Raw genomic sequence first — 22,093 nt, 5'->3', positions numbered from 1 at the left:
ACGAAATCCAGTTTGTTCGTGAACCAGAAGATGCGTATAAGAAGCTGATGGATTGTGAATCTGACGACAAGAGACACGCCGCCGATCAGCTCTGAGCACGCCCGGTATCGATCCAACCCTTGGTGAAGAAAGAGTACACCCGGGGAGTCCTTCGACGAGGATATCTCGAGGAATCCTCGTGGATTCCCCGTAGTGCCCCTGCGCGAGGTTGGACCAGCGGCTGCTGGTCCACACGTTCACGTGTTCTCCACCAAGTGGATCACGGGGGCTCCTCGTGATGAGCATCCGAGGATACCGATTCCGCCCGCCGTGAAATCCACATGGAACACGGTACGGAGCTGGTGAAAAAAGACCTGCACCGACAAAATGATATTGGTGGGATTCGAACCCAGCTACATACCAGGTTGAACCTAGCAGCGTTGCTTATAAGCAGCTAGCACAGCGGGCAATCGGGTGTCGCACGCAGCCCGCAGCGACACCCGCGTAAAGGGGGTCCCCTTGGCTCGGGTGTCGCTGCGGGCTGCGTGCGACATCCGATTGCCCGCTGTGTAGCCTATTCGAGATGGTGAAGGTGTGCCTCGTTCAAAAGTATTATACCCACTCAGGAAGCCGTTTGCGAGTCAATTTTCCATCAAAGTTTTTTTTTCAACTTTTTTTTTTTCTTCCTTTCAATTACTTATTTTCTCGAACTTTCAACACTTCAGGACCAGCCTGAGCTAGTCCTGGTTGGAAGTGAAAAAAAAAAGTTGTGGTGGTGGAACCAACGTGAGCAACAAGCCAACGTGGTCTCCACAAGTTACAGGAGTGTGCTTCGTGGAACCGATGGGGAAAAGTGACAAACCCGTCGGTTCCACGGGGAAAATGATGATCTGTGGAACCGACGAGCTTACCAAGCACTTACCGAGCTGATCCTCGTTGGTTCCACGGATCAACAGCTCCTTGTTGGATCCACGAACCTGCTCGCCAGGAAGTACCCCCGGCGTGTAGAACCGGTACCGGGCGGCGAGCTAGACTACATACAACTTGGCCGCAGCCGCAGTAGACTATAGAGATGAATATATGCATGACAATGAGATGATTAAGGTTGTGTAACTCTGAATTGATTACCCTGGTTTGCGATCTTGGTACCCCCGGCTCCCAACATCCCCCCCCAAGATTGCAAACCTTACGCCCTCATGCCTAGGTTTTCCAACGCCGCGTCCATCTTGTTGGGTCCAAGTTTCTTGGTAAAAATGTTGGCTTGTGGTGTTTTTGTGCTGGTCCATTGGATCTTGATGTTGTTTTCCCGTACAAAATCATTAATGAAATAGAACGCCCTAATTAGATATCTTGTCTTCTTCTTTGACGCATTATCACCCGCAATTAATACCGCTGCTTCATTGTTGCAGAAAATCCTCATCTTGACCGTATGATTGAGTTCTTCAAGCACCATCAAAAGTCCCGCCAAATGTTGAGCCCCCTCAGACAACGCCACATATTCCGCCGCGCACGTTGAGAGTGCCACCACCGTTTGCCTTTTTGCACCCCACGCCACCGAGTCTCCCAAATTTTTGATAACAAACCCCGAAGTCGACCTTTCATGCTTGCTGCCCCAATTTGCATCCGACCACAAGTCCAACGAGTCGCCTCTACCTTTCAAAACCAGTTTCATTGATGTTGTGGTGTGCCAAATCTGTTTCAAGTATCAAATTACATAAAGTGATGGTTGAATACATGAGAAGGAGATATATTCTTAGATTTATTATTGCATAATTAGATTCTGAAGGTCATTTAACCCCTAGTCACTCACTTGAACCACTAGGATAGCTCCACTCAGTCAAAAGTTATTTTGGTTAAATGGTTTGTGACAGAACATAATCAAATACTATAGAATTATATTTGGTAGTACATAGTATAGAATCAGGTACAAGTACATAGTTAGGGTGTAGCTTCTACAGGTGCACACACGTACCCCTGTATGGTCGCATGACATCATCAGTCACATGTTGGATCACACATTTATCAGAAGGCTCACTAGCTAAAATCCCTCAACGGAAGCTTCCATGCAGCAAAAATCCCTCACAGGAGAAGTCACACCAGCATAAATCCCTCAACTGACTTCCCCACCAGCAAAAATCCCTCACATTTTACTATATAAGGAGCCCTTCCTCCCCCCTCATTTGAATTCAGCATGTGAATAGCAGCCACCAACCAACCAGTCACTCATTCATTTAACAGTGTGATCTCAAACATCCACTCACCCAACACCTGTGATCATAATCAGGTTCTTAAATAGCTTGTGTCATTGCACATCATCTGTATTGTTTGATCTAAGTCTGATAGAGACTACTACACATGGTGATCTCTATCAAGGTTTTGCCACAACAATAAATAAATTTTGTTGTTGGAATCCTTGTGTAGTACAATAGAGGGGCAGGTCCTTCAAACCACCCGTAACATAAATATTGCTTAACTGCAAATATCATATTTGTTATCTCCCCCTCACAGAACTGCCACCTGTCCCAAAGGAGTTCTCACAACGTACCCTACCAGGAAGTCAAGAGCTTTCCAGTGATTTTATGACGGGGCTTGCAAATACCGAGCTAGCAGATTGACGCCATAAGATAGATCTGGCCGAGTCCCTGCTGCCAGGTACATTAGAGATCCAATGATAGACCTGTACTGGGTTTGGTCTACTGGTTCTCCTGCATTTATCTTGAGATTTGCATCTGGAAGGGTACTACGCTGAGTGAAAATTGTGCGCGGATAGTCGTTGACGATTTGTTGTGCTAGTTTCTCTTGATCTAATTCAACAACACGACCGGAAATCTTGATGTTCAATCCCACTAGACCGGAGATCTTGTTGGACCATTTGATCTTCAGTTCTCTGGTGATTGCATCCTTCAACTCCGTCATCAACCCGTCACGAGATGCTACTACCAGGCCGTCATCAACATGTAGCCAAATGATGATGAAATCTTCACCTCTGCGATACGTGTAAAGAGATTGCTCGAGTTCCAAAACTGTGAATCCCAGGGCTTCCATTTTACTCTTGAAGAGCAGCCACCAGCATCGCGCCGCTTGCCGCGTACAGTACATGGCCTTCTTGAGTTTTGAAATCTTCCCTTTGAGGTCTGGACGGACTTCCACAGGAGGTTGGATGTACACTTCTTCATTGATCGGGCTATAGAGATATGCCAAGCTGACGTCGAAAGTTGCCATCGGGTAATGATACTTCATCGCCAGGGATATTAGCATGCGTAGCGTGACTAGGGAAGCTGTGGGCGCATATGTCTCATTACAATCTTGGCCCATCACCTGGTTAAAACCTTTCGCGATGTACCAAGCGTGGAAGATCTCTGGGTCACCCTCTCTCTTGCCTGGTTTGATGACAAATACCCATTGACAACCCAAAGGTTTCACACCACCAAACAGTTCTACAACGTCCCACGCATCGAGTTCGAAAAATTTGTCGATCTCGTAGTTTGCTGCTTGAATCCACTTGGTTGCCTCTGGATTTGCTAGCGCTGCTCTGATGGTATTGGGTAGCTGCCTGTCCTGAGTCACCGGAAGATTCAACATTGCTTCTTGTTCAGCTTTAGCGTTTACTTCCGTTTCTTCTTTGCCAAGTTTCAACACAATCTGATTTAGGATCAAATCTAGGTCTCCTTTCTTCGGCTCTTTCTTTTTTACAGGTAGGTTCTGAAATTCCGGGAATATAACCGATGTCAAGTGGAGAATCCGTCCGTCGTGATTTGAGTGTATGAGCCAACCAGCTCCTGAAGCCGGATACCCAATAAGTTGTCCCTCAATTGCTTGTTGAGACAGATTATCTTGTTTCTCTTTAGGCACATGCACGATTGCTTGCGCACCAAAAGGGTATAGATTGTTGGGGTCTGTTGGGATTCTGTACAGCGCGGTAACTGGACAAGAGTCGACCTTCTTGTTTGGGATCCGGTTGTGGATGTGCGCAGCAAGTTGATATGCATAGCTCCAACATGGTTGAGGCATCTTCAATTTATGCAGCATTGTCCTTGCCATATTGCCGAGGGTGCGGTTGACTCTCTCCACTTCTCCGTTTTGTTCGGGACTATACGGAGGTACAGGTGCCAATCTTACTCCAATTGGGATCAGGAGTTTCTTCAACAATGCCGTGTATTCAGGTGCATTGTCGCAGCAGATATATTTGGGAAAACGGCCAAACGAGTTCTTGATGTGATCAAGCCAAGACATGATTTTGGCCAGGACTTCACTTCTCTCCGTCATCACGTTGCACCAGATGTATGTCAAAGCATGGTCCCTCATGGTTAACACGTACCGTTTTCCAGACATGTTGTGGGGAAAAGGTCCAGCCACATTGGAGACAAGCAGGTCCAGCGGTTTGTTGCGCGGGATTAAGGAGTTGCCGCCCAGGGATTTCTTGTCAATACTTTTTGATTTGGCACATTGAGTACAGAAGAATGACTCCCACTTTTTGTCTTGTACTTCATCTGGGTAGTGATCCTTGAGGTATTTCCAAACCACCTCCTCGGAAACATGTCCCAATCTCCAATGCCATAAAAAAGGATAAAATGTTGGACACTGAGTGAATTTATTCAATTTCAATGATTGGTTTAGGTGTGACAAAAACCAGCAGAAATTCCTATACAATGTGTTGAAGGTAACATTTTCTGGACTAGTTAACGTTGCGGATCTAGCTTGACAATTAAATTTCCATCCTACTGCCGTTAGACGACCAACTGAGAGGATGATACCGTTGACACCAGGGCAGTAGTACACGTCTTCAATCGTCACCGTTCCCTTTGACGTCGGGATGGAGATCATCCCCTTGACGTCGGGATGGAGATCATCCCCTTGAATCTGACATCAACTGAGCAGTCAGCTACTGCAAGTAGGATTCGCCTAGGTATGGCGAGCTCTTCACGTGATATGTACAAGTCAAGTGAGCCACTCACGTGGGTCGAGGCTCCCGAGTCTAACAAGATTTTGCCGTTGCTAACCTCTGGGACGTCCAATTGGCGCAAGCGGTTGTGTTTGCCAAAATTGTGATCCGGAGGTAAATAGTTTGAACCTGGGGCATTGTGTCCATTGGGAGGAGGCCCAATTTCACCAGACGCAACATCTTCCCAAAACAAGCGGCAGTTGTTGTACCAATGCCCGTTCTGCTTGCAGTAGTGGCATTGGATCCCCCATTTGCCCGTGAGATTGCTATTGAGTGGAACACCGCGGAAAGCCGTCGCTTTCTCGACCAACAGTTGAGGTTTTGGTTGAGACGTTGGTAATCCATTTTGCTGGGGGCCTGGCTGGCAACTGTGTTGTGGGGTTTGCTGAGGAAATCAACGGTTTGGCGGGGCATATCTACCGGCATTTGTGCGTACAGCATTGATAGCATCCAGGTCCATCGGGGTATAGTGATCTTCAACGGTTGGACTAGACTTCTGCTGAGATTTTCTGGTTGCCGCTTGGATTACCGTCATGAAATCATTCATCAAAACTGCCGTTGCCGTTGTGGTGGTCAAACTGGTACAGGGCCTCAAGATCAAGATTTCAAGATTTTAGATCACTCATCAGAAAATCCTCAAGAGAAGAATTATCCAGCCTCTCAAGACCCTTCAGCCTCAAGATCCTCAAGATTCATCCTCAAGATGATCCCCTCCCTCACTTTCTCACTTCCTCAAGATTCTAAATCCCTCCCAGATTCTTTCTTTTCCTTTCTTGGTCCTAACACATGAGTCATGTGGGTTTTATTTTGTTTCTTTTGTCTTGTTTTGTTTTCTTTTTTTAGATTCTTTATTATTTGATTGTGTGTTTCTTTTCTTCCTTATTCTCATTGGTGTTGCTTTATCTTTGATTTTTGTGGTGTTTTCTTCTCTTTCTTCTTTTTTCTCTTTTCCTGTTTGATGTTTGTAGTTAGGGATGTGATGACATGTCCTGTGACATGTCACTCCCCAGAGTCCAAGTTTGAGTTCGAACTTGGAGGATGGGACGGCATGGGACTTGCTCTGATCCAAGAGAAATTCCATCACCCTTTTCTGATCCGCTGGCAGTATCCCCAGCACTATTCTTGATCCTTTATCTCTGATCCTGATCCCTTATCATCATCTGATCCTTAACAAACCAACCACCGCCGACGGTATTCCATCCCCGTTGTCTCTCAAAAATCCCCCCCAACGCTATCACTTTCTGATCCTCATTGCTCTTCATCCGGACCACCACGAGGGCAGCCTCAACAGCACCTTTCCCCTCGACGCTCTGCCTACCGCCTGGCACGGTAGGAGTTCCACACCGTCTCAAGTTTTTGACTGACGACAAATTCAAACGTTTTTGTATTGATCCCCGCCGGCGCTGAGAAGCTGCTTTGTAAGCTTAGGCCGCCCATTTCTTCAAACAATATCTTGAGTTGACTCATTTCAGCCCAAACTTTGCTCCACTTTGCTAGATCAACGTCGGTTCCTGGAGTCGATCTGTTAGCCATTAACTCTGCGAACTGGTTAATGAGGTTGAGTTTGTGTTGTCGATTGGATCAATCACACTGGCTCTTGAGGCTTGTGAAAATTGTCCACGGGTTGTTGTGGTGGCCAAAACGGTAGTCAGCTTCAAATTTCGAGATCAGCCCTCAAGATCCTCAAGATCAAGACTCAAGCTTCAAGGTCCAACCCTCAAGATTCTCTGTTTCCTCTTTTTTTTTTTTCTTTCCCCCCACTCTCCTCATTTTCACTTCCAATTCCCTTTTCCTTTTTCATCTTTCTCTTTCTTGGTCCTAACACAGAGTATCTGTGGGTTTATTTTTGTTTGGTTTGCTTGTCTTGTTTCTTCTGGCTCTGTTTCCTCCTCTTTTCTCTCTGTCAGGGTTCTTATTTCTGGATGATTTGCTTCTCTCTCTCTTCTATTTATCATGTCTCACATACTTGACTGTTTTCTGTTTCATTTTTTTGTGTTGTGTTTTCCTTTCCTCTTTTCTTTTGTCTGTGTTGTGTGCGCGCGCACGGCGCGCGGAGAGATGATGACATGCTTGTGACAGGCCTCCAGGAATCCAAGTTCCCAGCGAACTTGGAGGATAGGAGGCCATAGCATCCTGTTCTGATCCAAGTCAGGAGTTATCAATTCAAGAATCTTTTCCGAGTCCCAAGAGTCAGAGTCCCAGAGTCCGATCACCATCCAGAACCCACCTTTCCAACAAAACCAAACCGCCGCCAAGGATCCAACCCCGGCGAACTCTCAAAACCACTCCACAACAGCTATCAACTCGAATCCCAACAACTCATCTTTCGGACCATCCGTGAGGGCAGTCTGCACGACACCATTCCCCTCCCAGCGCTGCCGCCGGCCTAGCACCGAGCGGAGCTCCATATCTTCAGAGTTAGTTCCATCCACAATGTCGAGCAGGGATGTCTCAATCGTGGAACGCAGAAGACATGCAATAGCTGCTTGATCTTTGGCGGACCTCGACTTGAAGTTCGACTCTGCGGCAGTGAACGTATCGGTGTTTTCGAACACGTGTTTGAGGGTTCAATTGATTTCTTGATCCCAGACCTTGAAATTTGCCTTTCCTTTTTCAAGTCAAGTCTTCTTTGGGTTATGCATGTAGTGAAGGTTGAGGGGCTTCTTGTGGAAGCTGTTGAGGACACTGTTTCCTTCAGGTTGTGGGGCCTGGGTAGGAATCAGTAGAGACAGTCGATCGATCTTGGCTTTCAGACAAAAGTAGTCTTCTGCAGATGGTTGTCCAGCCATTTTGACGTCTACCAAGGATGATGATTGTGTGGGTTGGTTGAATCGTTTGTACGATCTTTTCTGTTTTTCTTCAAATTCTCTGATTTCTTGTAGTCTTTCTTCTTCTTCTTTTTCTCGTTCGATTTGCTGCTTTTCTAAAGTCTCTTGAATTTCTTTTATCTTTCCTCCTCTTACGACCATTCAGTTGTTGGTCTCCCAAGAAATGAATTCGACACACGGTTAGTGGCTTTTAACAATGTTGATGTTGTGTCCAACTAAAGCTGATCTCATCTATAACTTAATACAATGAAAAAAAAAACAGACTTTTGCCTTCACCAATTCATGACTCCAGTGCAACTCAACTATCGTACTTTAAAGCTCAGTTGGCGCTTGACTCACATCATGGCTTACTGTCACAACTTGTGGATGGGACAACTGTGATTCTTCCACAAAATACTATGACAGCAGATCCAAGATTTTAGCCACATAAGTGCAGCAGGAGACTGAGTTGTAAATCCAGCCTGTTCCAGTGCATGGGTTTTAATTGAATAGAGGTTTAATTGAACCTCACAAAGCCCAAAATTAAATAACATCCCTGTAATGACATCTCAGATCCCCCTTTGCTGGCTGTTTTATGTATACCAGCCTACTGCAAGTAATCCCTCTTGGCAAGCTGGTATATGTATGCCAGCCCTCCAAGAGGGGATTGCTCTTGGAAGGTTGGCAAACAGGTGGACTTTCACTTGTGTGACATGTACATTGTGATGTTTGGCCAAACATCAACAATGGACAGTACCCTGAAAAGTACAGGTCATCAAGGGGAGTTGGCTCTCCTCTTGATGTCCTCTTCATGACCAGCTGTACTGGCCATTGAGGAGAGTTAAATCCCCTTGATGACTGGTACAGCTGGCCATTGAAGGGAGTTAAAACTCTGCTCAATGACCCTCTTGACCGGTTGTCCAGGGGGGTTGTGACTACCCTCAATGGACTGTACCAATGGTGCAAAAATTAGGATACATGTATTGTATATGGAGATACATGTGTTGTAATTTTTGCCTGATACACACTGTTTGAGTATTATGTAATTGTATCTTATGACATTCCACTACAAATACAATACATTCAATATGGAGATGTGTATACCAGTGCTTGCCAAGAGGAATTCCTCTTGGCAAGCTGGTATACACAAACCAGCTTGCTGAGGCCCAAGAGGGATCCCTCTTGGTGAGCAGGTACATACCTACAAAAAACAACTTGGCCGGTACCCACCAAAAAGACCAGGGTACTGCAGCTGCGGGTACCAAGTACAGGTACATGTATCTGTTTTGGGCCAAAAAAGCAGGTGGTACCTGGTTACCAATTGACATTTCTATTTTGATTGTAGTACATCTTTTAGTTCTGGTCTTTCTTTTAAATCATTTGCATTTGTTTATAGGTTAAATTGCCAATTTTTGGCAACTTAACCCAACTGGAAATCATATTGGTCCGGGCTACATCCCGGGTCAACAAGCCCAGGCCTGATTTCAGGTTTGGGCTTGCTACCATTAGCAAACCTAAACCTGAAATTTCACCTCAGGCTACGGCATTTCTCACGTCAGCTAGCCTGCAGCTGACCTAACAAATGCACCTGACCGCTTGAAATAGCCTTTTTCAGCTAACCTGACCACAAAACTGGGCTCACTCAACCCAAGAATTTAGCAAACAAATGTGAATGCTCTTATCAGCCATACAGTCAATAGTGACAGGCTTAAGGGAAATGTACTATGAAACCTTGTGAAGTTCACAGTATGTGCAGGCTTTACAAGCCGACACAAATTTTAGCAGCAACATGCATTCAGAGAAGTGTGTAAATTCTGAAATGCATGATGCTCCAAAGATAGAGCGTAAAAAACTAGGGCTTGACTTCTGAGCAGTTGCTCACATTCATGATGGCAGAAATGTGTCACTCCTTTCTTGAACAGGGAGAGAGAAACTGGGTGGTAAATTCTGGATATTTTTGGGGAAGATTATCCGGTAAATAGAAGCACGTTTGGAGGTTATATTAGTATAAATTGCAGGTAAACATGCTTTCATCAGGTTACATGCATGATTTAAAGATCAATCCATCACAAGTGTGACCCAACTTAGCAATGATTTCAGAACAAATTGCTGCTTACTTCCAAGTTGGAATTCAACTGACTTCAGACAAGAAGGATGATAAAATGATGGTCTGGCACTCTCTCAAGCGTGTGACAGTTTCCCCCTAGTGATAAAGAAGAAATACATAATAGTATCAACGGTGGGCTGCTACACGTTAGCGTAGCGGCAATTTCTTTAGAGCAAAAACTTGCAGCGTTAGCGGGACTTTACGCTGCTAAACTAGACATGTAGTGTAGCTTGTTGTTTCTGCGTTGACGCTAAAAAAGTGTTAGCACAGAAAAAACATTGCTACACTAACTAGTGTTAGCGTAGCGGATTGACTGCTAACAGATGATTGCTAACAGAATTTTTGCCACCTGGTAGTGTCACGGAATAAATTCCCCGCTATTCTAGGGCTGCAAAAAGAAAACAACTGGGCTATTTCTGCCAACTTTTATGCCCAGGAGGCGTTGGAAAAGACAAAAGCTATGCTAAATGTTAGTGTAGCTTGATTATACGCTAACGCTACCCACAAAAGTATCTAGTGTTAGTGCCTGTTAAAAAAACCCTGCTAACGCTACACAGGCGCTTTTTTGCACTTTTCTTCTTCTTTGCATACACTCCACTTGATGGGGGGACAGAGTCATCAAGTGGATACACACTCCACTTGATGACCAACCCAGTCATTGAGTGCACACACCCCACTCAATGATCGGGTTGGTCATTGAGTGGATAACTACTCCACTCAATGACCAACCCAGTCATTGAGTGGATACACACTCCACTCAATAACCAACCCAGTCATTGAGTGGATACACACTCCACTCAATGACCAACCCAGTCATTGAGTGGATACACACTCCACTCAATGACCAACCTGGTCATTGAGTGGATACACATTCCACTTGATGGCTGGACCGGGTCAATTGAGTGAAGTAGTTATCCACTTGATGGCTGATCCGGTCATCAGGTGGATATTCACTCCACTTGATGTCCTGTTTGGTTCATCGAGTGGAGTGGGTAGCCCACACAATGACCAACCCTCATCAAGTGGAGTAGTTATCCACTTGATGACAAACCCGGTAATAGAGAGGAGTAGTTATCCACTTGATGACCGGGTTGGTCATTGAGTGGAGTGTGTGTACTTGATGACTGGGTTGGTCATTGAGTGGAGTTGTATCCACTTGATCACCCGGTCCGGCAATTAAGTGAAGTTTATGTGTCCACTCAATGACCTGGTCCGGCCATTGAGTTGGTATGGATGACCCAATCAGGTCATTGAGTGGAGTGTGTACCCACTCAATGAACCAGTCCGGCAACACTGGGTCGCTACGCTAACCATAGCGGTTAGCGTAGCGTAGCACAGCGAAAATGCGCTATTTTTTAGCGTAGCGTTAGCGCAATTGCACGCATATGCGCTAACGCTACGCGCACGCGGTGCGCAGCTATTTTAGCTGATAGCGTAGCGTTAGCGCAGATGCGCGCAATTGCGCTAACGCTACACATGCAGAGCGCAAAAGAGCGCGCGCTACGCTGCGCTACAGCGCCTTTAGCGGGAAAAAAGGGCTTTTTTTCCGCTAAAAGCGCTGTAGCGCAGCGCAGCGTAGCGTAGCGACTGTAGCGGCGCGCTAACGCTAACAAAGAATTGGCGCGCTGTTAGCGCCGCTGAAAATTAGCGCAGCGTAGCGGCGCTAACAGCGCGCTAACGCTATGCAAAATAGATGGGCGCTTTTTGCCGCTACGCTCACGCGTAGCGCTGAAATAGCTTAGCGTAGCGTAGCGACCCAGTGTTGAGTCCGGCCATCAAGTCAAGTAGTTATCCACTTGATGACTGGCTAGGTCATTGAGTGGAGTGTGTGCACTTGATGACTGGGTTGGTCATCAAGTGGAGTGTGTATCCACTCAATGACTGGGTTGGTCATTGAGTGGGGTGTGTGCGTGTGTCCAATCACCAGTGTTGGGGAAGAGTTGAGCGTGTACTTGACCCAATGACCTGTGTCGACCAGCCATCAGATGGAGGTATGCATTCCAGGTGATGACTGGTATTGACCGGTCATCGGAAGGGATGCCGTAAAGTTTTGCTGGTATCTGTTGGATGACCAGCAAAGTTTTACCATTTCTGGTGGTAATTTTATGGCCCAAATGTGCACCAGCAAGCAAAATTTTATGGGGCCACCAGCAACCAAAAATCCAATTTTGAACCCCTCTATTGTTCCCCAGACTTTCAGAAGAGACAAAACTAATAACCTCGTTTTATTTACTCATTCCTCTTGAGCTTGAAGATATATCTACATATCACTAATTCCAGCTTGCTTGACCAGCACATATCTACATGTCAAGCCTGAACTTCTCAAAGCTTATCAGCTTCTGGGTGTGAGCCTGAGTCTCTATAGTGACAACAGGACACAAGAAATGGGGGGGCAATAGTTGGATTTCTTGGGATAAAGAAACTACAACTATAAGAGAAAAAGAGAAAGAGAGAGAGAAACCAAGCAGGATAAGGAAAAAGAGAAGTACTAGGTTATTCTAGTGGGAATGCACGTCCACTGGCAATGCTACTCTTCAGAAGAGTGCTGCTAATCTGTGCTAGAAGTGCTACAGCTTCCTCTCAGGAGGGTATCTGGATTAGATAAGTTTAATCCAGCCACAATTTTTTAGCTTCCTTCTGGATGCTCAAGGTTCTTAAAGGGAAACCTGAGGGACAGCCCTGTAACCTAGATTTGAGGCAAAGGCCAAGTGATAATAAGGGACAGCCCTGTGATCAAGATAGAGGCAAAGGCCTGTGGATTTGGAGGGACAGTCCTGTGATCAAGAAGGAGGCAAAACCAGAAGAAAGAGCAGATCAAGCAAGACACAGAGTTGTACCTCTGAGATAAACAAGGTTCAGTGAAAGAGGTTACTTACTGTCAATATCCTAGGCGCCTGTGACGGTAGGTATACTGGGAGTATAGTAGGCTCTTTGGTGGTGATCCTGGAGTTATCTGGGTGGTGGTTCTGGTGTGCTGGAGTCTGTAGATCCGCCTCAGGCAAGAGGGATCCTGACTACAAAAATTTTCACAGTTTGCTTATGTAATTTACATATGTACATGTGGTTTGGCGCGCCTGGTAGCGCTGACACGTCACAACTGCGCAAGCGTGCCACAACTCAATAACTCAGGGAAGGAGTATAGTTACAATGAATTGATAAGTTGTAATTAGGGTTAAAATTGCATGAGGAAACAGAATATGAAGTCAAAACAAGGTTATCTCTTAAGATGAAAAAGACATAAAGTAATTTATATGTAACAAAGGTAGAACAGGCAGCTTTTAGGTCAGCTGTGATGACTCTAAGGCTGACACTGGGTGTGAACACCTTGGACCGGATTCAACCCTTCCTATGATCTAGAGCCACTGATCAATACCAGTAAACTTCTATTGAGTAGATTCTGATCCACCTTGGAGTAACCCACAGCTGACAATTTGTCTGATTCTGATTCTAATGTGGAGTCAACATGCTTCATTGCTTCTGGCACTGCTACATCTACTGCAAGATTTTGTGTAGTACTAGGTTTCAAATTCTGCCCATGGAATGGGGATGCTCCAAATATCTATGTAATAGATTAAAATATCCCAATTTTTTCATTTTGGAACACCCAGGAACATTATGTGTAGGGAGACTAGAGGAAGCTCTAGTGTATGTTTTATTAGGGGCAGTGAAAAGCTAACCGCTTCATATTAAAAGGGACAGATATCTAAGGCGGCCAGTCATTAAAGAAGTCCATGTTCAGAATCATATCGTCATGTCACCTTCACATTTTCAAGGCAACTCAATTTCTGCAGCTCTGCTTTAGTGTTGAGTCCCTCAAGATTGGGATCACTCAAAATGAGATTGTTGATCTTCCAAATAACTGAGAGACATGTATTCCAAAAGATTGATTTTTCATAGCAAAATGGACCAGCCGTTAAAGTTTTGTAAATTTCAATTGAAAAAGCCACCATTTGCTGGATGTGATTACATAGGATGGTTCACATCTGGGTTTCTAGAGTAGCAACTCTGCTGATGGCATATCAGCAAACTGATGTAAAAAAAAAGCTGTAAAATTTATCATCAATTTAATTCAGGTCACCAAGTCACCAGAACAAACAGTGTTTGTGTTATACTAAAAATTAGTGATGTCATCAAAGTAAATTGTCCTAATGATGTTTAGGCCCCGAGAAACCCGCATGCGAGCTGTGACATGGCCGGGTCGCGACGCGTCAGACCAGTGGGAGAGGCCACACGTGGCCCTCGATGATATCGATTCTTCGGAGTAGAACCCAAGGACTGACGAATATCACATCGAGCACCAGGCGACTACCATTGGCTCACTCGCTTCGAGATAAAATCCCAACAACCATGGCTGCTTCGACGACCAAGAAGAAAACTGCCACGAAGCGCAAAACTGAAGATCAGCCTGACGACCCGTCATCCTCCAAACCCGTTCCGACCAAAAAGGCTAAAGGTCCGACGGTACCATTGCATGCTCATTTACCTAATAATAGGACATTCCCTTCCAAGCTCGAATTCCCGGACAAAAAAGAAGACGCGCTCAGGATTTCGGCTTGGTATGTTGGATTCCATCCCATTCAAACTTCGCTTCTCGCGATCAACCAAATCTCACCCTCCGTGTAGGAACGTGTGTGGTATCAACGCCTGCGAGAAAAAGGGGCTGAAGACGTATCTCATGGCCGAGGACCCGGATATAATGATCCTTAGCGAGACTAAGATGCAAGCCGAGCCAGACATCTTGCACATCAAGCATCAGTTCAAAGTGAGAATGCATTTCCCCTCTCAACGATTTTATCTGATCCATTGAATTTTGATTTTACTGAAATTGTGGCCTGATTCGCAGTATCGGTACTGGGGTGGAGACAACACCAAAGGATACGGTCCGTGCGACGTGATGAATTTCGGAAAGTTTGGAATTGATATATCTGATACTGTGGCTACTTGAAATCGGCTTGATCAAATTGTGGACGAAAGCCGGAGTGGCCATCCTGTCGAAACACAAACCGCTAGAGGTAGTTTACGGTCTACCAACCGCTGATGACCAATCTTCGACCAAGGGACGTAAGTTTTTTTTCACATTTCCAATAAGCATTGAAAAAAGGAAAGAAAAAGAAAACAAGATGACGTATCACCTTTTCCTTCAATTTTTATCTGCCAGGTATTATTACATTAGAATTCTCCACGTTCTTCCTCATCGGCACTTACACACCGAATGCCGGTGATAACCTTAAGGTACTTCTTCGGAGCTTGATTTTTTTATACCCTTTGGTTCAAATTGAATATGTGACTAATTTAAAAAACTTGACATTCTAAATGACGTTTCGAAACTTGGGCGATCTGGTGATAAACGTATCCTCAACAAGTTCATGGATCGCAAGAAAGAATGGAATGAAGCATTTGAGAAATACCTTCGTGAATTAGACGCCAACAAACCGGTTGTCTGGGGAGGTAAATTCATCACTTAACTAAGTCCTCGTCCTCCGTGGGAAAAACCGAAACCAGATGATCAAAGTTTCTATTTGTGCTACAAAGGTGATATCAATTGTGCACCATCAGAGAAAGGCAAGTTTCAAATGTATAGCGCACCGCGAAACTCTATTTTTCCATCAGCCAAAGGAGGCTGATAGAACATTGACAACTAACAATATCAAAACTTCGAACGCAAACTATATTGGACAAAAATAACAGACATCCGAAACGCGGAGAGCAATTGGAATAAAACCGCAGGATATACTCAAGCAGAGTGCGATGGTCTGAACAGTCAGCTCAGCCCACCTGAAGAGAGCGAGCACGAAAAACTAGTTGATGTTTGGCGGGAACTTAATCCTGATCTGGAGGGTCACTACACGTCTGTTGCTTGCTTCTCCTTTTTTTCCTCTTCATCGTACTTCTAATCTACTACTAAGAATATTCAACTGAGCATTCTTTTTGATCCTTTTCATCAGTTATTTTAGGTATTTCCTAATGCCTCCAAAATGAACTTATCACCAGCTTATCACAATCTGACGGCGTGCAATGTACCACACTCATTTCTTTCGAACTCTCCATTGATGGCTTTACCCCTCCAGTTATCGGTTTAAATGTCGAGAAAAAGGGATCGGATGGCGAATTGATTCATTCATTGTAAGTGGCCCTTTCATTTCATCTTCTCTGTGCAAGAAACTTTTAAGAACTAGTGGCCTGATATGACATCTTCTGGTCTGATAATTCTGCCTGCGCGGAAATGATCTAGGTATCTAAACGAGTTTTCGAGAACGTGAAAGCATGTGAGATCCGCCAAGAATGTTACGGTGCCTCTGATCACGTCCCCGTGGTCATAGAAATCGGCTTATCACCTTAGACAAGAACAATCTTAATGTTCCCTTTCCTACAACTGTCAGCATCTGTAATATTTGTTAATTATAACTTCTCAAAGCCAGTGTGATTGCCAAGGTACAGCGATGTGGAAGCACCGATGTGTTTGCCTCAATGCAGTGTGTGAACAGGAAATAATTTCAATCGATGATGTATACATACTGCAGAGAAACGGACAGCTTGGCTTGTTATGGCGCAGGAGCCAAATCCTCATCCAATATGATCGACTTGCTTCAAACGCTAGGACGAATCTACCAATCCTCTTCCTTTCCTCAATAAACCCACAGATTGGTCTGATCCGATTTAAAAAGTAAGGTGACAAGTCATGTTCACCCAGTCGATTGATTGCTGACAAAGTTCTTGCCCTCGACATTCCCTCTTCATGTGATCATCATCGGCTTAAGAATCCAACATTTCTTGTCAAGTCGGATGATAAGGATCTCACCCACAGGCCCATAATCCTATGTAACTTTACAAGTTTTAACAACCTCACAGCCTCATAGACTCAAAGGAGCTGGTGTGGTTATGGAAACGACAACGCTTTCACCTAGTCAATTTGGGGAATTCATCTGATTTTGAATCGAAACGTCAATGTGGTGGCAGTCTCCCAGCGGCCAAATGGTCTAGTAGTATGATTCGCCCTTCGGGTTCTCCCGCCTCCGAGGCGTACTTGGGCGAGGTCCCGGGTTCAATTCCCGGTTTGGCCCACCTTTTGATGCTGCTGATCTGCACACCAGTAAATCAGTTCACACATGTTGATGCGCACTACGGTTTTTTTTTTTTTTTTTTTTTTTTTTGCAGTTTGACTGAGTGTGTCTGGAACATTAGACCGTATGGAGTACTACTTATGAAATGTTGTGATCAGGATATTGCGAGCGAGATGAGGGAAGGAGTAACATTGTGGGCGCTCCAGAAGCGCCTAAGCACACATAGCCTGTCGCGATCAAACACGCAAAAGAAAAGAAAGAGTATGAGGAAGAGATACGTACGGCAGACAGGGTGCGTGATAGAAAATGAGAGCAAAAGTATTCTAGTCATGAGAGGAAGCTGGATATGAAATTAACGTGACCACAAGGGAGTAACTGTCTGAGGAGGTGTGATCGATGCGGGTCCACTTTGAACTTGACTTCGCGGATGTTATCCGAGTTGATCGGTGGTCTTTTTGTCTAGGCAGAAGGGGGATCGAGGGTCCATTGGTCGTTTGGTCTGGAAGAGACATGGGTAAGAGGATCAGTGTCTCGACTTGAATCGGCGAGACTTTGTGTGACAGTGAAAGTGGAATATGCGTACATCAGTCCAAATCCGATGAAGCTTGCGAATCGGTAAAACTTTGCGATGTGACTACCGACTGCGCTGAGGTTTCCGAGCTGGAAGGACTGCCAGGCGCGCTTCCAGAGTGGAATGAATAGACATCTTGTTCCGGTGAAGCTTCGCGGGAGAAATGCCCGTGCAATGAATGGTCGCTTCCATCATCTCCAGGGTGGCGATGCGGATTGCAATCCCAAGGCGGGTGACCTCCATCAGGACATGCTTCCCAATGCGCAGGCGATATCCAATGACATTCATCGCATTCTGCGGTCGAAACATCGAGCAGAATACCACATTGACCTACAAGCCTTCCATGATGACAACGAATGGGTACCGGGCATGTTTCCATGGTTTCCACTATCGTAAATGCCGTTGGAACCTGGCAGCGGGCACACATAAGATGTTCGAACTCATCAACCGCCAACGAATACGCGGATAACAGCAGTATAGCGATGAAATAAAACCCGAATGACATGACAAAAAGGAAATTATGCGCAGCCTTCGGTTAATCGTACAGAGCTGGGGTTACGGTGAGTTGGTCTCTATATTTAAGCGATACTTTTTATCTGGGTGGCCTAGGGATATGGGGCTCGGGCTGGCTTGGTGATACATAGTTGCGAACACTAATAGCTGGGTGGTGTTTCATACCCTGCAGGCTTCAACAAACATCGCATATCAGCTCCTTCCAGGCGCCTGAGACGTTTAGGACAACTTCCTGGCGCACAGCAGTAGCTCTCGAGTGTGCATATGTTTCAGAAAACCGGCATGCAACACCGGATAAGGCAAAATAAACACGGGTTCAACTTCTGGGACTAGTTGCTGCACCAGGTGGCCAAGGTTTTTCTAAGAGGCATACCATCATGAAGTTAACATGACAGATCATTAAAACGCATATACTGGTAACTATACAAGGCGCAAAGTGATCAACGCTTGATTGAAGAGCAATGAGGAATAGCTTGCAGTAGAATCACACTGGCGAAAGAGAAGAAAGGGGATGAGAATGAGGCAGAGGTACGGTAGTAAGGGGGATTAACTAGAGAAGCAACTAAGGTTGATAGAAAATGAGAGCAAAAGGATTATAGTCATTAGTGGAAGATGGATGCAAAATTATTGAGGAAGGTGACCGCACGGTGGTCGGAAAGTGGGTGTAGTCGATCTGGGAGCGTGACGTGGCCACCAGGGGACGACTTTGGAGATGGTTGAAGAGGAGGCACGGTCGATCCGGGTTCACTCTGGTCTTGAATTGGTTTGCGGGTGTGATCCGGGCTGGTCGATGAGATTGGAGTTTAGATCATAAGTTGAAGAGATGGATGGTTTTCTTGTTGTCTGGGCACGCGGGGGACTGAAGGTCCATTAGTCGTTCGGCTTGGCAGATGATACATAGGTAAGGATGAGTGTCTCGACTGTGCTTGTCAAATGTGTGACGACTGTGATGTTGTGAGGGGGATATGCGTACATTAGTCAGAATCCGAGTCGGTAAAAATAGGCGATGTGCCTCCCCAGCGCGATAAGGCTTCCTCGTCGAATACATAGCGCCAGCGGGGAGTAGCGTATGGTCTGTTTCCAGTTTGCAGGTGTCCGTGTTCAGTGCAATCCAAAGGCCCGTGAGCCCCTTCAGGGCATGCACCCCATTCCGTGGCCGTTTCCCATGTGCATACATTGCATCGTGCGAAGCGAGCATGCTGCGTTTGTCCACAGTAACGTACAACTTTGTTATGAAAGCAACAAAAAATGCTTTCCTGACATAGCCGAGTGCTCCTGGTGTGCACCGTAAATGGCCTATGAACCAGACAGCGGTTACAAAGCAGCTGTGGGAATCGGATGTCTTCAACCGCCGACGAATACGCGGCTGACAAAAATATCGCGATGAAATAAATCCCTGATATCATGTCGAAACAAGAAAACTATTCCGGCTGTTCGGATGGCCGACAGGGGTCGAGCTGGGGCTTGCGTGGTAGCCGTGAGAGGTATTGATTGGTGCGGAGAATTTTATGTAGAAGTTCAAGGAGAGGTACGCCGGAAGCCCTGGGCGGCCACCAATTGCACCACGGGTTTTGGCATTTGGTTTTTGTTTTGGACATCGGGTTTCACAATTTGTATCCAAAGGTGCCAGTTGGTCTTCCCCTGTCTTCCCAACCTGGCATCTGTACAGTCACTGGACAGATACATTGGTATGGGTCCCCCAAAAGCTCATTCCAGAAGGCCAAGCCCAATTATAAACCAGTTTTGGGATAATTTTGGGATTGTTTTCAAATAAGTTTGAAATCAAAAAAAAAAAAAAATCTTGGTGGTGCAGATACAGGGGCCAAAACAGTTTCCAACCTGTTTCAAACCAAGTGTAAATTATAAACCCACCACCATGCTGGATGAATTTCCGGTGCAACTGAACGTGAGCCTCACACTACCAAACGTTGCTCTGTCAACAGTTGTCATGAGTTCTATTGGGTGTGCACTAGTAGGTATTATGACTACTGCACATCCCTTAAATCTCAGGTTCTGAAGCCAGAACATTGCTAAAAATTTCAGAGTATGTAGAATATGCATATTTGGAAGCTCCCTGAAGTTTTTAGACTTCTGTGACATGTAACAAAAAAACTATCCAATTAGACATATTTTTCCTATTAAGACTGCCACACACCCCTTATATCTCATGTTTTCTGCCACCCCGTTGTAAGACTTAAAAGTGGAAATGAAACCCTTTTGCTGAATTTTGAAGGGTATGATGGAGTTGCAAGCTCTGCCCTTCTGTTATCAGTCAACAAGACCCACCAAGCTCAGCTTGGCAAGTTTTAATAAGTGATAGGTCTAGTCTGTTCCAGATGAAATCTGTTTGACTGGCAACGTGTAAGTGTTTTATGTAATTACTTTGTTATAAGGGTTGAATTCCTTTATTATAAGGGTTTAATTTCTGTTATAAGGGTTTTAGGATTTGAGTGCAGATGAGTGTTGGGTGACTTGTGAGTTCTGGGTGAGGAACTGGGGAGCAGACCACTGGGGGTGGAGAGAGCTCCTTTCACTATGAAAAAAACTTGAGAAAGTGCTGTCAGTTGACATGTGCATTCCAGGTTGAAACTTCAAGTACATCCATGGTCATTCCAAGTTTAATCACAGGTTAGCTCAGCATCAAAAGAAGATCTGTAGCTCAGCTTTGGACTTAGCACAGTATTTGCATGTGCTAAGTGTGTCCTGAGCCATACACATCAACACCTGCACAGTACTGGTGCTGACTGGTCATCCATACAAATCCATACTGGCTTGTCAACGGCCCCCTGGGAAGAATGCCCCCTATGTCGGCAAGAATACGCGCCGGTGTTGACTAGGAGGAATCCCCCCTGGTCAACAAGGGCATACCTTCACGCGCGTCAATCCCTCCCGGTCAACAACACAACAAACACAACAGTGTTGACCGGGAGGAAGCCCTCCAGGCCATCAACACACATGTCGAGTGGGAGGAAGCCCTCCTGGTCGACAACACAACAAACACAACAGTGTCGACCGGGAGGAAGCCCACCAGGTCATCAACACACATGTCAAGTGGGAGGAAGCCCTCCTGGTCAACAACACAACAAACACAACCTTGTCAACCGGGAGGAAGCCCTCCCGGTCATCAACACAATACAACCTGTCGACCGGGAGGAGTCCCTCTCGGTCGACTGCTGTATATAGCTGTTGACAGGGAGGGACTCTCCCGGTCGACAGGTTTATATTGTGGTTGACCGGGAGAGACTCCTCTTTGTTGACAGTCACATATATCAGTCAATTGGGAGGAGTCCCTCCCGGTTGACCCCAATATGAACCAGCCGACCGGGAGGAGTCCCTCCCGGTCAACAGCCATATCAAGCAGTTGACCGGGAGGAGTCCCTCCCAATCAGCTGATATATGTGACTGTTGACCGGGAGGAGTCCCTCCTGGCCGACAACTATATGCAGCAGTTGACCGGGAGGGACTCCTCCCAGTCGACTGCAGTGTATGGCAGCCAACCGGGAGGGACTCCTCCCCTCCTCCCAGCCGACTGCTTGATATGGCAGTCAACCAGGAGGGACTCCTAGCAGTTGAACGGGAGGAGTCCCTCCCAATTGACTGATATATGTGACTGTTGACCGGGAGGAGTCCCTCCTGGTCAACCATAATATGAACCTGTTGACCGGGAGGAGTCCCTCCCGGTTGACCACAATATAAACCTGTCAACCGGGAGGGACTTCGACAGGTTTATATTGTGGTCGACCGGGAGGGACTCCTCCCGGTCAACAGTCATATATATCAGTTGATTGGGAGGAGTCCCTCCTGGTCGACCACAATATAAACCTGTTGACCAGGAAAGTCCCTCCTGGTCGACAACTATATACAGCAGTCGACCGGGAGGGACTCCTCCCGGTCAACTGCTCAATATGGCTGTCAACCGGTAGGGACTGTCAGAATACAGAGGCTGATGCTTTAGACGCCAAAAGGCGCAGGGGAAAAACAAACTCTGATGCAACGCATCGTAAGCCCCGAGTTTCATCCCTTCAGACTTAAGCCACACAAGCTAACCCTTCTGTATCGTCATCCCTACAACAGATGAAACGAGCAGCAACTCCCCAAGGGCGCAAGGCATAG

General features: G+C 45.9%; 3 protein-coding genes across 3 annotated transcripts; 1 reads left to right on the top strand and 2 right to left on the bottom strand.

Annotated features, from left to right (window-relative positions):
- Nucleotides 1–14,077: 14,077 nt before the first annotated feature.
- Nucleotides 14,078–16,175, top strand: PtA15_4A132 (uncharacterized protein; the record flags this gene model as incomplete). The annotated part of the gene is made up of 11 exons (XM_053167985.1): nucleotides 14,078–14,391; nucleotides 14,459–14,597; nucleotides 14,679–14,715; nucleotides 14,810–14,896; nucleotides 14,994–15,067; nucleotides 15,199–15,283; nucleotides 15,368–15,397; nucleotides 15,524–15,683; nucleotides 15,781–15,789; nucleotides 15,904–15,958; nucleotides 16,068–16,175. The coding sequence occupies 11 exons, from the start codon at nucleotides 14,078–14,080 to the stop codon at nucleotides 16,173–16,175; spliced, it is 1,098 nt and encodes a 365-aa protein (XP_053019239.1).
- A 1,305-nt stretch (nucleotides 16,176–17,480) lies between these two features.
- On the bottom strand, nucleotides 17,481–17,846 carry PtA15_4A131 (uncharacterized protein; the record flags this gene model as incomplete). Its single annotated transcript, XM_053167984.1, has 1 exon — nucleotides 17,481–17,846. The coding sequence occupies one exon, from the start codon at nucleotides 17,844–17,846 to the stop codon at nucleotides 17,481–17,483; it is 366 nt and encodes a 121-aa protein (XP_053019238.1).
- An 878-nt stretch (nucleotides 17,847–18,724) lies between these two features.
- Nucleotides 18,725–19,178, bottom strand: PtA15_4A130 (uncharacterized protein; the record flags this gene model as incomplete). Its single annotated transcript, XM_053167983.1, has 2 exons — nucleotides 18,725–18,823; nucleotides 18,954–19,178. 2 exons carry the CDS (start codon nucleotides 19,176–19,178, stop codon nucleotides 18,725–18,727), a joined length of 324 nt encoding a protein of 107 aa, XP_053019237.1.
- Between the last annotated feature and the right edge of the window lie 2,915 nt (nucleotides 19,179–22,093).

The sequence above is a fragment of the Puccinia triticina genome, chromosome 4A, assembly GCF_026914185.1.
Source record: "Puccinia triticina chromosome 4A, complete sequence".
Lineage (NCBI taxonomy): Eukaryota > Fungi > Basidiomycota > Pucciniomycetes > Pucciniales > Pucciniaceae > Puccinia > Puccinia triticina.
The sequence above is the reverse complement of the archived record's forward strand: the minus strand, read 5'-3'. Positions and strand labels throughout refer to the sequence as shown.